Raw genomic sequence first — 11,862 nt, 5'->3', positions numbered from 1 at the left:
GGGTACATTCTGCTCCTAAGGCTACAATAATCTCTTAATCTCTTGGACTAACAGCCAAGGGGAAATGGCAAGGGAAAGTATTAGAACTGGGCCCAATTGTAACACATGAACAGGGAAACAGTACTAAGGCTCCACCCCCTTCTGGCCTTTCCTTTAAGATTAGCAGACAATTTCCATATGTTAGAGAAACTGATTTTACTAAGATAATAAAGACTGGGGTGCAATAAAGCAGCCAGATATGCTATTTTGTATTACAACAAAGCATGAGAAGAAGCGTGTGTTTCTTCCTGACACAGGGTAAAAAAGGGGGTAGGATTAAAGAAATGTAGACAAAGATCACCAGAGCTTTTTTATTAGAATTAGAATAATGCAATGTATGATGAATTCTTTTGAAACTTTTATTGGGTTTTCACAGCAAACACTGATTACACAAAGGCAGAATGACAATTATGACGTTCATTGTCACACAGTTTAACGAATTCTGGGCTACAGAGAACCTAATACCAGCTGTAGTGTTAATACTTGTTCTGGTATCACATCATACTGCTAGCAAAAGACAGTCTGAGGGATATTTGACAGTTCTAACATGGAAAGACATACGGTAGCATGAGTAGGAAATCTAATACTCCTCTCCCTCCTCCTCTCCTTCTCCTTCAATGGAATCAACACCAACTTCCTCATAATCCTTCTCCAGGGCAGCCATGTCCTCTCTGGCCTCAGAGAACTCGCCCTCCTCCATACCCTCTCCTACATACCAGTGCACAAAGGCACGCTTAGCATACATCAAGTCGAACTTGTGGTCGAGCCTGGCCCAGGCCTCTGCAATAGCTGTGGTGTTGCTAAGCATGCACACAGCTCTCTGGACCTTGGCGAGGTCTCCACCAGGCACCACAGTGGGTGGCTGGTAGTTGATACCAACTTTAAAACCAGTTGGGCACCAGTCCACAAACTGGATGGTACGCTTGGTCTTGATGGTGGCAATAGCAGCGTTGACATCTTTAGGTACAACGTCACCACGGTACAGCAAGCAGCAGGCCATGTACTTGCCATGACGTGGGTCGCATTTGACCATCTGATTAGATGGTTCGAAGCAAGCATTAGTGATCTCAGCCACTGAAAGCTGCTCGTGGTAAGCTTTCTCAGCTGAGATCACTGGGGCGTAGGTGGCCAGAGGGAAGTGGATGCGAGGGTAGGGCACCAAGTTGGTTTGGAACTCAGTCAGATCAACATTCAGGGCACCATCAAATCGGAGGGAGGCAGTGATTGAGGACACAATCTGACCAATTAACCTGTTAAGGTTGGTGTAGGTAGGACGTTCTATATCAAGGTTTCTACGGCAGATGTCATAGATGGCCTCGTTATCAACCATGAAAGCACAGTCAGAGTGCTCGAGAGTGGTGTGAGTGGTCAGGATGGAGTTGTAGGGCTCCACCACAGCGGTGGACACCTGTGGAGCTGGGTAGATGGAGAACTCCAGCTTAGACTTCTTGCCATAGTCAACAGAAAGACGCTCCATCAGCAAGGAGGTGAAACCAGATCCAGTTCCACCTCCAAAGCTGTGGAAGACCAGGAAGCCCTGGAGACCAGTGCACTGGTCAGCCTGGGGAGAAGAGACAATGGAAAGTGACAGTTAAAATAAATAGTATAATGTGTGATTTTAAAACACAGCAAGTCTAAAAAAAAAAAAGGTCCAGCTTCTCACCAGTTTGCGAATTCTGTCAAGCACCAGGTCGATGATCTCCTTGCCGATGGTGTAATGTCCACGAGCGTAGTTGTTGGCTGCATCCTCCTTTCCAGTGATCAGCTGCTCAGGGTGGAAGAGCTGGCGGTAAGTGCCAGTGCGAACCTCATCTGAGGAACAATAACAAGATGATGATGAATCGACAACTTCCAACTGTGGTTATCAATTGAAGGACTAAGAAAGAATGGAGTCACAATCCTTTGCTTACCGATCACAGTGGGCTCCAGATCCACAAACACTGCCCTGGGGACGTGCTTGCCAGCTCCTGTCTCACTGAAGAAGGTGTTGAAGGAATCGTCACCTCCACCGATGGTTTTGTCACTAGGCATCTGTCCATCAGGCTGAATACCGTGCTCAAGGCAGTACAGCTCCCAGCAGGCATTTCCAATCTGGACACCAGCCTGGCCAACGTGGATGGAGATACACTCACGCTGTGGAGAGAAAGCAACTGATTTAAATATATATGACACAACAGGGATGCATGCAATATTTAATAATGAATGTTTGTTGCAATGCAGTAAACAAACCTGAAAAACACATGGCCTCATTTAAAGTTTCATATAAGAATGCCTATAAATGCCTATAATATCAGCTGTTATATGCAGATATTATTGATATTATTATTATTATTATTATTATTATTATTATTATTATGTTTAAATTATGAGAAATTATGAGAAATTATGAGAAACCAGTCCCAACAGATGCACATGTTAAGGACAACTGCAATCTTTCTGATATTAGGATGCGATCAATATTTTATATGACCATAAATAAATCATATTGACTTCTGAATCAGAATCAACGTTAAAATGCAGAAAGCCTATTTCCACTGTTATACATTGTCATGCAAATTATTCCCCTGAACTCCTTTGTCTGTAAGAACAATAAGGGTTTTTTCATCCTGACCCCGCCCTGCTGCGCGATCAGATCAATTCTTTTACCAAAGCTCTCCATCCTTCATTTATAAATGCACATTTCCACAGATTAAAACAAACAAACAAACAAAAGCAGTGTTTATACATACACAAAATCGCTTCACCTAAAAAAAAAAGGAGGAGACTTACCATTTTGTTCTCTTTCTGCAGATGCTGCCGGCGCTGATGAGTGACGGACACTGTACTCGCCTCCGCTGGACAACGGCGTGCAGCGCCAATTGTCACGATCCGTAATGCGCATGCGTGGAAATGCAGGGTCGGGCGCTGCTGGAGGAGAGGAGAAACGCGCATGCGCAGAGACGGGCAGCACGAGACGGCTGTGGTGTGCTTTAACGCAATGAAGTAAAAGTGCGTTTATTTCATACGTTTACTTGAATTCTTCGTGATTGAAACTTTCATGTTCATGAATGTATGAAATAATAAAATATAAAAGGTATGTCAATAAAAGGTCAAGTTAGCCAAGAACATTATACATTTTCTCCATATTCACCTTATTTACATAATTGAATGTAATATAGGGCAATGTTAAAGAGATGTTGTTTATCAAGCATCCCAAGATAGACAGACAGATACAGACAGATAGAAAGATAGATACATAGATAGATAAACTGCATAAGAATGTCTATTTCTTTGTGTACTGTAGGCTCTTCTATATAAATATGCCATACAGTGGGCCTATTTCTGATATATTTGCTTTGTTTGCATTGCAGTACCTGGATTAAATTACCTATAACCAATAAAAAATACCTGTTTAACCTGCTGGGCAAATGAATATATCACTAATCAACATATATATTGTGTGTGTGTGTGTGTGTGTGTGTGTGAGAGAGAGAGAGAGAGAGAGAGAGAGACCATTCTGAATGATTCACCAGCCTGACATTGTTTAAATACAATAAGAGCTTATTAAGCCTTATAGTTGCAAGCTGCCTCTGTATTTAGAAAGATGCATTCTTTTACACAAAACCTCTTCAGATGAGGGTCAGGTGTGTGTTATTGCTCTGAAACATGTCATGATGTCGGACAGCTCTGATCGCCACCGCCCTTCTTTGTCTGAGATTTTGCTGCAGCGCTTACGTCACCAGGCTGCAGTGCGTCACGTGACCGGCTCTTCTCAGCAGTTCCTGATGAACACGCCTGAGCCTTTTAAATCCAGTAATGCAGTAATATTTAATCATCCACAGAACTGAATGAAAACCTGATGGGCTTTCCCAAAAGAAAAGAAAACTTTAAAATAGTCACAATTATTAGACAAGCTCATAAACAGTATTAGGATTAACATCCTATTGAAATATAGTATTACACTGACTGTCCTATTTAATTATGATCTTTTTCAGAGAAATAATCAAGTGTAACTATAGACCTCACGGTTTATAAAGCTGATATAAAATAAGCCTTTTGCTTTGTTCTGACTATAATACTTCACATGTATGTATAAGATAGAATGAAAAAGGGGATGATTTCTGCATATTTATCCATTCAAATAATTCTAATCATTTTCAGTACAGTTTAAGTGCAGTACAGGGTTTAATAAAGAAAAAAATAACTTTTTTTATTTTTTATTTTTGTTTTTACAATAAAGCTAATTTCACAGCATGAAAACGTGCTGCTTTACAAGAAACTGGTCCCATGGTTGCCAGATTGTGATTTTCACTACATAAATGTTCTCTCTTCAAGCACGTCTTGAGGAAAAATGGCCTCCTGATCGTTACAGTTTGATTTAGTTATTACTAAGTGGTCTGTTTTACACTGTATGATGTACGAGATAATCTCAACACAATGTTGGCTGAAGTCTATAACAGACTGTGTGATAATGTGCTATCCAGGTCAGTTTATATGAAGATCCTCTATGAATCAGAGACTAAAGAACATTACTTCTGCTTTATCAGAGATCCAGGCTTGCATAACCAGAAGGATATTTTTATGTTTCCCCGTAGCCATTACTGTATTTGTACTTGTCTTGTGAGATTTGCGTAATCCTATGCCGTCCTCCTTTCAGTGGATCGTAGCAGAGGTCAATCTCTGACATTTTAATAAAAAAATTCTCACACTACCAGAATTTTTTTTCACAGTAGTACTAAATCAGTCACCTTGTGTAATCTAAGACCACAGATCTCAACTCAGCAAAGTCAGGCCGAAACCGTGCAGTGTAAACCCGACTTTAGGAGAGGTCTACACAAAGAACGGGTTGTTGGAGGTGAGAATATATCGATCTGGCAACCCGCGCATAAGGCCAGGAGTGATGGTTTAATCATGAGCTCGGCCCCTTCAGCACCGCGGGCCTTTATAAAGAGGGGCGCCACTGGGACACTAAAGTAGTTACTACATCGACTCTTAACTGTCGAGCAAGGTAACGAACTTCACCGGCGAGTGAAACCCACAAAACTCTCTTCTTCCTCCGAGCCGATTTCTTTTCATACGTATCAAAATGGTAAGTAATATTTAGAACAAAACTGTACATAATTTATTTTCGGTTGTTACTTATTTGAAACAGGTCCGTGTGAATAGCGGTCTTCAATGCTTTTATATTCGTCATAAAAATTACAGCCCATAAAAAGTGACTCATAACATTGAGGTCTGCGCATTATTTACGCGGTATTCGTGTCACTGTTGTAATTAAATTGAACAGCATGTAGACTGCGCAGGTTGTGCTGCGGCTGATGCTCCTCGTGCTTGGCGGGCGCGGGAAGAAACCAAACGTTTAGCGGTTTCAAACGAGCAAGATATCACACAAAAGACCATAACTGCATACAAAACTCCTGAGAGCAAACATATGATACATTGCCTTAACATTAAGTTGAGTCTAAACGATTAATCGCTGGTTTAATCGGATTTACGGCCATTTTCTTTTCTGTTAAGATTGACTGGGGCTGACGTAGGCGAAATGTGTCGGCGCGCGCTTCCCGCCTTTGTCTCTGACGTGCCGAAATCTTCGCTACAGTCATAAAGGCCAAGATGGACATCGGGCTGAGATGTGGTTCCGTTTTTCGCCGCTACAGTTAATACACATTGAATATTGAAATGAGTATTTATTCTTTGTATTAGTTCTGACCTACATTTTAGCAGCACTTGGTGAGCTTCAGTAGGGTTCGTGTGGAGACACTGACTAACTGTGATGTAAACGACTATGTGGCTTTCCTGGTTCCGCCATCAGGAGATTTGTATGTAAATCTGATTAGCTTCTGTACTAGTTCCTTATAGAGGAATGGGGGTGATGGCCCTGGCACCCAGCTGAGCCCATGAAGGGCGGGGGAGGGGGGTGGTGATGGTAACAAAGGCAGAAATCGCCCCCAAGTGCCCTTTGTCACTGAACAGATGGGAGGATAGGTGTCCTTATCTGTTATAGTTCTATGCGTTGTGTCCTACATGAAAAGCAGTTTCTAATGGGATACAACAACCACGGAGAATTTCGTATAAAGCCTGACTATTTACACATAGACAATGCCAGTTGTCACAGTCCATTTCAATCTGAAGTCCTGTTGCCAGGCAACGGCACGACTCGGGCAGGAAATGTGCAAATCCCACAGTAGCAGCCGGGTGGAGTCAAAGATGGAGAGACTGGGGGAGGAGAAGAGGGAAGGAGAGAGAAGACTGTGGAAAAAGAGGGAGGGAGCTGGGGGGGGATAAGTGGCGTGATCTAGGCTAGACCAGCCCTCTGCGGCACATTCAGGGATCCACACCTGCCCTTCACGAGCTTAGACCTACTTCTCATGTAACTGCACCGAGCACTGGTCCTGATTTAACAGACGAATTTCGGATTGCATGATACATTTGTAAAAGTGTGTTCCCCGTAAAGAAAAGCCCTTTGAGAGCTCAGAGTCGGTGTTCAAGGTCAGGGTGTCCGTCTAGGTGTCTATGTGTTAAACAACCTGATCATTACATATTAATATTATATATATATTAATAAAAACATACACATGGTTTCAACATTTCTAGACTATTTACCATATTATATTACGACGTTCATCACTGAAGATACAAATTCTCACAAAAGCATTACAAGCCTATTTTTTTTTGTCACTGTTTGTACTTGCTCATGCTGTGATGCATGCTTTTTTTTTGAAAGCAGTGTCTCATACATTTTTGCTGTTCAGCAGTTTCTAATTTCTGAAATGGTGCTTACAAAGTACAAACAAGGGTGTGGTTTTTGTGGGCATGCATTGCTTTTTTCACCATTTCATTTGCCAGTTTCAAAAGGTGTGGCTAGGTCTAAAAAGGTCTTTCAAAAGGTCTAAAGAGCCTTGCTTATGTTGACTCTGTTCTAAATATGTGGTTTGTTGTAATTAATTACTAATACTACTACTGTAACTTGCCTTTTTCTTTTCCTGCAGCGTGAGTGTATCTCCATCCACGTTGGCCAGGCTGGTGTCCAGATTGGAAATGCCTGCTGGGAGCTGTACTGCCTTGAGCACGGTATTCAGCCTGATGGACAGATGCCTAGTGACAAAACCATCGGTGGAGGTGACGATTCCTTCAACACCTTCTTCAGTGAGACAGGAGCTGGCAAGCACGTCCCCAGGGCAGTGTTTGTGGATCTGGAGCCCACTGTGATCGGTAAGCAAAGGATTGTGACTCCATTCTTTCTTAGTCCTTCAATTGATAACCACAGTTGGAAGTTGCCGATTCATCATCATCTCGTTATTGTTCCTCAGATGAGGTTCGCACTGGCACTTACCGCCAGCTCTTCCACCCTGAGCAGCTGATCACTGGAAAGGAGGATGCAGCCAACAACTACGCTCGTGGACATTACACCATCGGCAAGGAGATCATCGACCTGGTGCTTGACAGAATTCGCAAACTGGTGAGAAGCTGGACCTTTTTTTTTTTTAGACTTGATGTGTTTTAAAATCACACATTATACTATTTATTTTAACTGTCACTTTCCATTGTCTCTTCTCCCCAGGCTGACCAGTGCACTGGTCTCCAGGGCTTCCTGGTCTTCCACAGCTTTGGAGGTGGAACTGGATCTGGTTTCACCTCCTTGCTGATGGAGCGTCTTTCTGTTGACTATGGCAAGAAGTCTAAGCTGGAGTTCTCCATCTACCCAGCTCCACAGGTGTCCACCGCTGTGGTGGAGCCCTACAACTCCATCCTGACCACTCACACCACTCTCGAGCACTCTGACTGTGCTTTCATGGTCGATAACGAGGCCATCTATGACATCTGCCGTAGAAACCTTGATATCGAACGTCCTACCTACACCAACCTTAACCGGCTGATCAGCCAGATTGTGTCCTCAATCACTGCCTCCCTCCGATTTGATGGTGCCCTGAATGTTGATCTGACTGAGTTCCAGACCAACTTGGTGCCCTACCCTCGCATCCACTTCCCTCTGGCCACCTACGCCCCAGTGATCTCAGCTGAGAAAGCTTACCACGAGCAGCTTTCAGTGGCTGAGATCACTAATGCTTGCTTTGAGCCAGCCAATCAGATGGTCAAATGCGACCCACGTCATGGCAAGTACATGGCCTGCTGCTTGCTGTACCGTGGTGACGTTGTACCTAAAGATGTCAACGCTGCCATTGCCACCATCAAGACCAAGCGTACCATCCAGTTTGTGGACTGGTGCCCAACTGGTTTTAAAGTTGGTATCAACTACCAGCCACCCACTGTGGTGCCTGGTGGAGACCTCGCCAAGGTCCAGAGAGCTGTGTGCATGCTTAGCAACACCACAGCTATTGCAGAGGCCTGGGCCAGGCTCGACCACAAGTTCGACCTGATGTATGCTAAGCGTGCCTTTGTGCACTGGTATGTAGGAGAGGGTATGGAGGAGGGCGAGTTCTCTGAGGCCAGAGAGGACATGGCTGCCCTGGAGAAGGATTATGAGGAAGTTGGTGTTGATTCCATTGAAGGAGAAGGAGAGGAGGAGGGAGAGGAGTATTAAGAGTGTTTCTCCCTATTAAATTGCCAGTATGCTTGTCACGTCAAAGATTTAGCATTCTCACTAGCATAGAGATCGTTCTTACATTGCGAGCACCATCTTGCTTTCTATGTGTACGTGTGCTTTGTCTGTTGAAGTCTGGCAGTGTCTCGAGAACACATGGTGCCATACTTAATGGTACACTCCTGCACTCTTATGAACCACACATTCCATCGTCTTCTGACTGTGACGCGCAATAAATTATTGAGTCAAAATTCAGGTGTGTACTGTCTGTTTTGTCCCGTTACTCAGAGTGAAAATCATTTTGTATTATCGGTGGTATTTAAGAACACATTTGGTTTCCAACACCTGCACCAAGTGCAAAAAATAAATAAATTTGGTATTTTAATTTAAAAGTTGAATGAATAAATCTCTCTCGACAAGGATGTAGGCTTAACACAAAATCTCTGCCTAAAATTAAAATTAAAAAGTCATACATTATGAAATAATGACAATTACATGGAATGAATAAAAGTAATGTGCAGTGTAATGACGTAGCTAAACTTACTAAACGAAACAATAATAGATTTTTAATAATAATAAAGTCAATGTAACATTAAAAAATAATAAAATGACTGTAATCATAACAATATACATTTAAAAGTATTTTAAGATTATATAATGATTTTGTTTTAATTAAATATTGTATTAGTGACATTAAATTGTATGTAGGAAGATTTGCATGTTCTCATGTTTGTACATTTTTTTTGCTTTTTTTTCTGGGTTCTCTGATTTCCTCCCATTGTCCAAAAACCATGCAGGTAGGCAGATGCTGTGCTAAATTGCCCCTAAATGTCAATGGTGCCCTGTGACGGATTGGCCTCCCAGTGTTGCTGGGATCGGCTCCAGCTTCTCTACAATCCTGACCAGGATAAAGCGGCTACTAAATATGAATAAATTAATATAAAATATAATGAGTATTAAATAAACAGATTACTTTGTAATCTTACTCAAAATCTACAAATTTTGTATTAAAGTATTATAAAGTGGTTTAATGGTTATTCTAAATTAAGTATTGTATTCACATGATTTTAATACTTAATTTGTTGGAAAGATTGCCCAAGCATCATCTCCATAAAGGTTCCAGTATAAAATATTATGTTTAATCATAATATTTTATACTGGAACCTTTATGGAGATGCTTGGGCAATCTTTCCAACATTCAGATTAATGACCTTAACATCTACTGGGCCAAATGGGTAACAGAAGCAATGTGTTCTGTTCAGGATTTGACCTTATAACCAGGCCTAAAAGCTTGTCTAAACAAATCAAACTTGCAAAAAGATGTCGGAGATCCACGTTCTGCATGGTTGCTTAAAGCATAATTTCACTTTGTCTGATACATGATGTAATGTAAAGAATACAATTGGATGGGACGTGTTGTTATAGGAAAATAACCCATGATGGGGTGGTGGGACACAGCCCGACATGAAATGGTTTATTTTCCTATAACAGCACAACCAAAGGGTTTTATTGCTCTAATACCACAGTGATTTGCAATTACAATTCTAATTTATTAATGAACACCACATCACACTTTCTAACCATTTATAGTTACATTTAATTTTGCTTGAGAAAATTTAGTTCCTGTTATCACTTACATTATAAACAATCATTATAAGTAGTTATTCCCCCACCAGCCTCTTTTTTTTTTTCCCACTGTTGAAGTTAATGAGACAAAAAAAAAAAAAAAAAAATGCAGCTTGTCATGTTAGCCAGAAACCAGAAAGCGTAAACTCTTCTGACAACAAAGAAGAAAACCTCACCAAATCAATGATTTTTTTTTTTATTAAATAACAACACATTTTTAAAATCATTATTTATTAAACATACAATTCCCTTGTTACTATAGAAATGATAATGTATTAGAACAAGTACATTATTATAAATCTATAATACAAAATCACAGCCAGTACTACTGTTATATAAAATTAATAAACACCTTCTAAGCATGGTGGCTGAGTGGTTAGCACTTTAGCTTCACACATCGGCTTCTGCCCTGTGTGCGTGGAGTTTGCATGTTCTCCAGGTGCTTTGGGGGTTTCCTCCGGGTACTCCGGTTTCCTCCCCCAGTCCAAAGACATGTGCTGCAGACTGACTGGCATTTTCAAAATTTCCGTAGTGTGTATGCGTGTGTTATTGTGTCCAGCAGTGGGTTGGCCCCAGGGTGTCCCCTGTCTTGTGCCCCGAGTTCCCTGGGATAGGCTCCAGGCTACCCCGCGACAATAAGTAGGATAAGCGGTACAAAAAATGGATGGATAGATCTTCTGACCAGTCAGATTGGAGAATTCATATACTGTAAATGTGCTGTATAAAATGCTGCTTGTCACAAATAAATCACATTCTTCTATAGGCACACGTACTGTACTCTGTTTAAACACTGCTGATCTATTGCCACTGACTGAAATACTAGCCTTACTTAGATTGTAAAAAATGCACTTTCCGAATGTGTGAAGGTGAAGAGCTATTTATAACTGGGTGAAGTATTCAGAAGAAAAGTAAATAGATATCCCCACTGTGGATAGCAAACAAACAGTTCACCTATCCTGTTAAGTAAGCTCTGTTCTGATTGTAAAAAAAAGCTGTTACTGTAATGCTAGATGTAAACGCAACGCTCACAAACTCACCCCCTTTTGCTTCCTAAACACAGATACTACTTCTGTTGACTATGTGTATATACAGTATTGTGCAAGTCTTCGGCACACTTTTTAAAAAAAAGTATTTTGCCTTATTTTGGCTTAGATGTTTATTTTATGACTTTATGACTGCATTATTGAGTCAGTAAAAATTTTGTTTTCCAAACATTATGTTTCCAACCAAAATTAAATGTTACAGAAGAAAAATTTTCTATGCCAGTAAACAAGGTACCATATTGCATAATAGACTACTTTCAGACAAAAAAATTATAATTTATATATAATTTATATATATATACAGCTAGCTGTAAGGGATCACCTGCAAAATCAGGAGCAAGTGTGACAGTCAAAGACTCCAGAAGACCTATCAGGTTCTCCAAGATGCTTAGAAAAATTAAACAGCCAATTTCCTATAAAACTACACAAAATACAGATGAGACAAAAGGTTGTCACAAATAGTGACAAAATAGTGACTTTGTTTAATTTAGTAAGTTTTTTAATTTAAAAAGTCTAGTCACATTATTGTATATAGTAAATTTATATTATATATACTAAATCAACATAGTGATGCATCACCTAATAATGAGAACATAAATTAGCTGGCAGAAGTGGTGCATGGCTTTAAACAGG

The 11,862-nt window shown here is 40.9% G+C and overlaps 2 protein-coding genes across 2 annotated transcripts; one reads left to right on the top strand and one right to left on the bottom strand.

Moving 5' to 3' along the window:
- Positions 1-380: 380 nt before the first annotated feature.
- Positions 381-2,985, bottom strand: LOC117599887 (tubulin alpha-1A chain-like). The gene is made up of 4 exons (XM_053227159.1): positions 2,809-2,985; positions 1,950-2,172; positions 1,703-1,851; positions 381-1,600 (listed from the first exon to the last, which is right to left on the bottom strand). Exons 1-4 carry the CDS (start codon positions 2,968-2,970, stop codon positions 620-622), a joined length of 1,515 nt encoding a protein of 504 aa, XP_053083134.1. The 5' UTR covers positions 2,971-2,985; the 3' UTR covers positions 381-619.
- Positions 2,986-4,949: 1,964 nt separating this feature from the next.
- Positions 4,950-8,815, top strand: tuba2 (tubulin, alpha 2). Its single transcript, XM_026932677.3, has 4 exons — positions 4,950-5,107; positions 7,008-7,230; positions 7,329-7,477; positions 7,580-8,815. The coding sequence occupies exons 1-4, from the start codon at positions 5,105-5,107 to the stop codon at positions 8,558-8,560; spliced, it is 1,356 nt and encodes a 451-aa protein (XP_026788478.1). The 5' UTR covers positions 4,950-5,104; the 3' UTR covers positions 8,561-8,815.
- Positions 8,816-11,862: the final 3,047 nt, after the last annotated feature.

This window comes from Pangasianodon hypophthalmus, chromosome 20, assembly GCF_027358585.1.
Source record: "Pangasianodon hypophthalmus isolate fPanHyp1 chromosome 20, fPanHyp1.pri, whole genome shotgun sequence".
NCBI classification, from domain to species: domain Eukaryota; kingdom Metazoa; phylum Chordata; class Actinopteri; order Siluriformes; family Pangasiidae; genus Pangasianodon; species Pangasianodon hypophthalmus.
The sequence above is the reverse complement of the archived record's forward strand: the minus strand, read 5'-3'. Positions and strand labels throughout refer to the sequence as shown.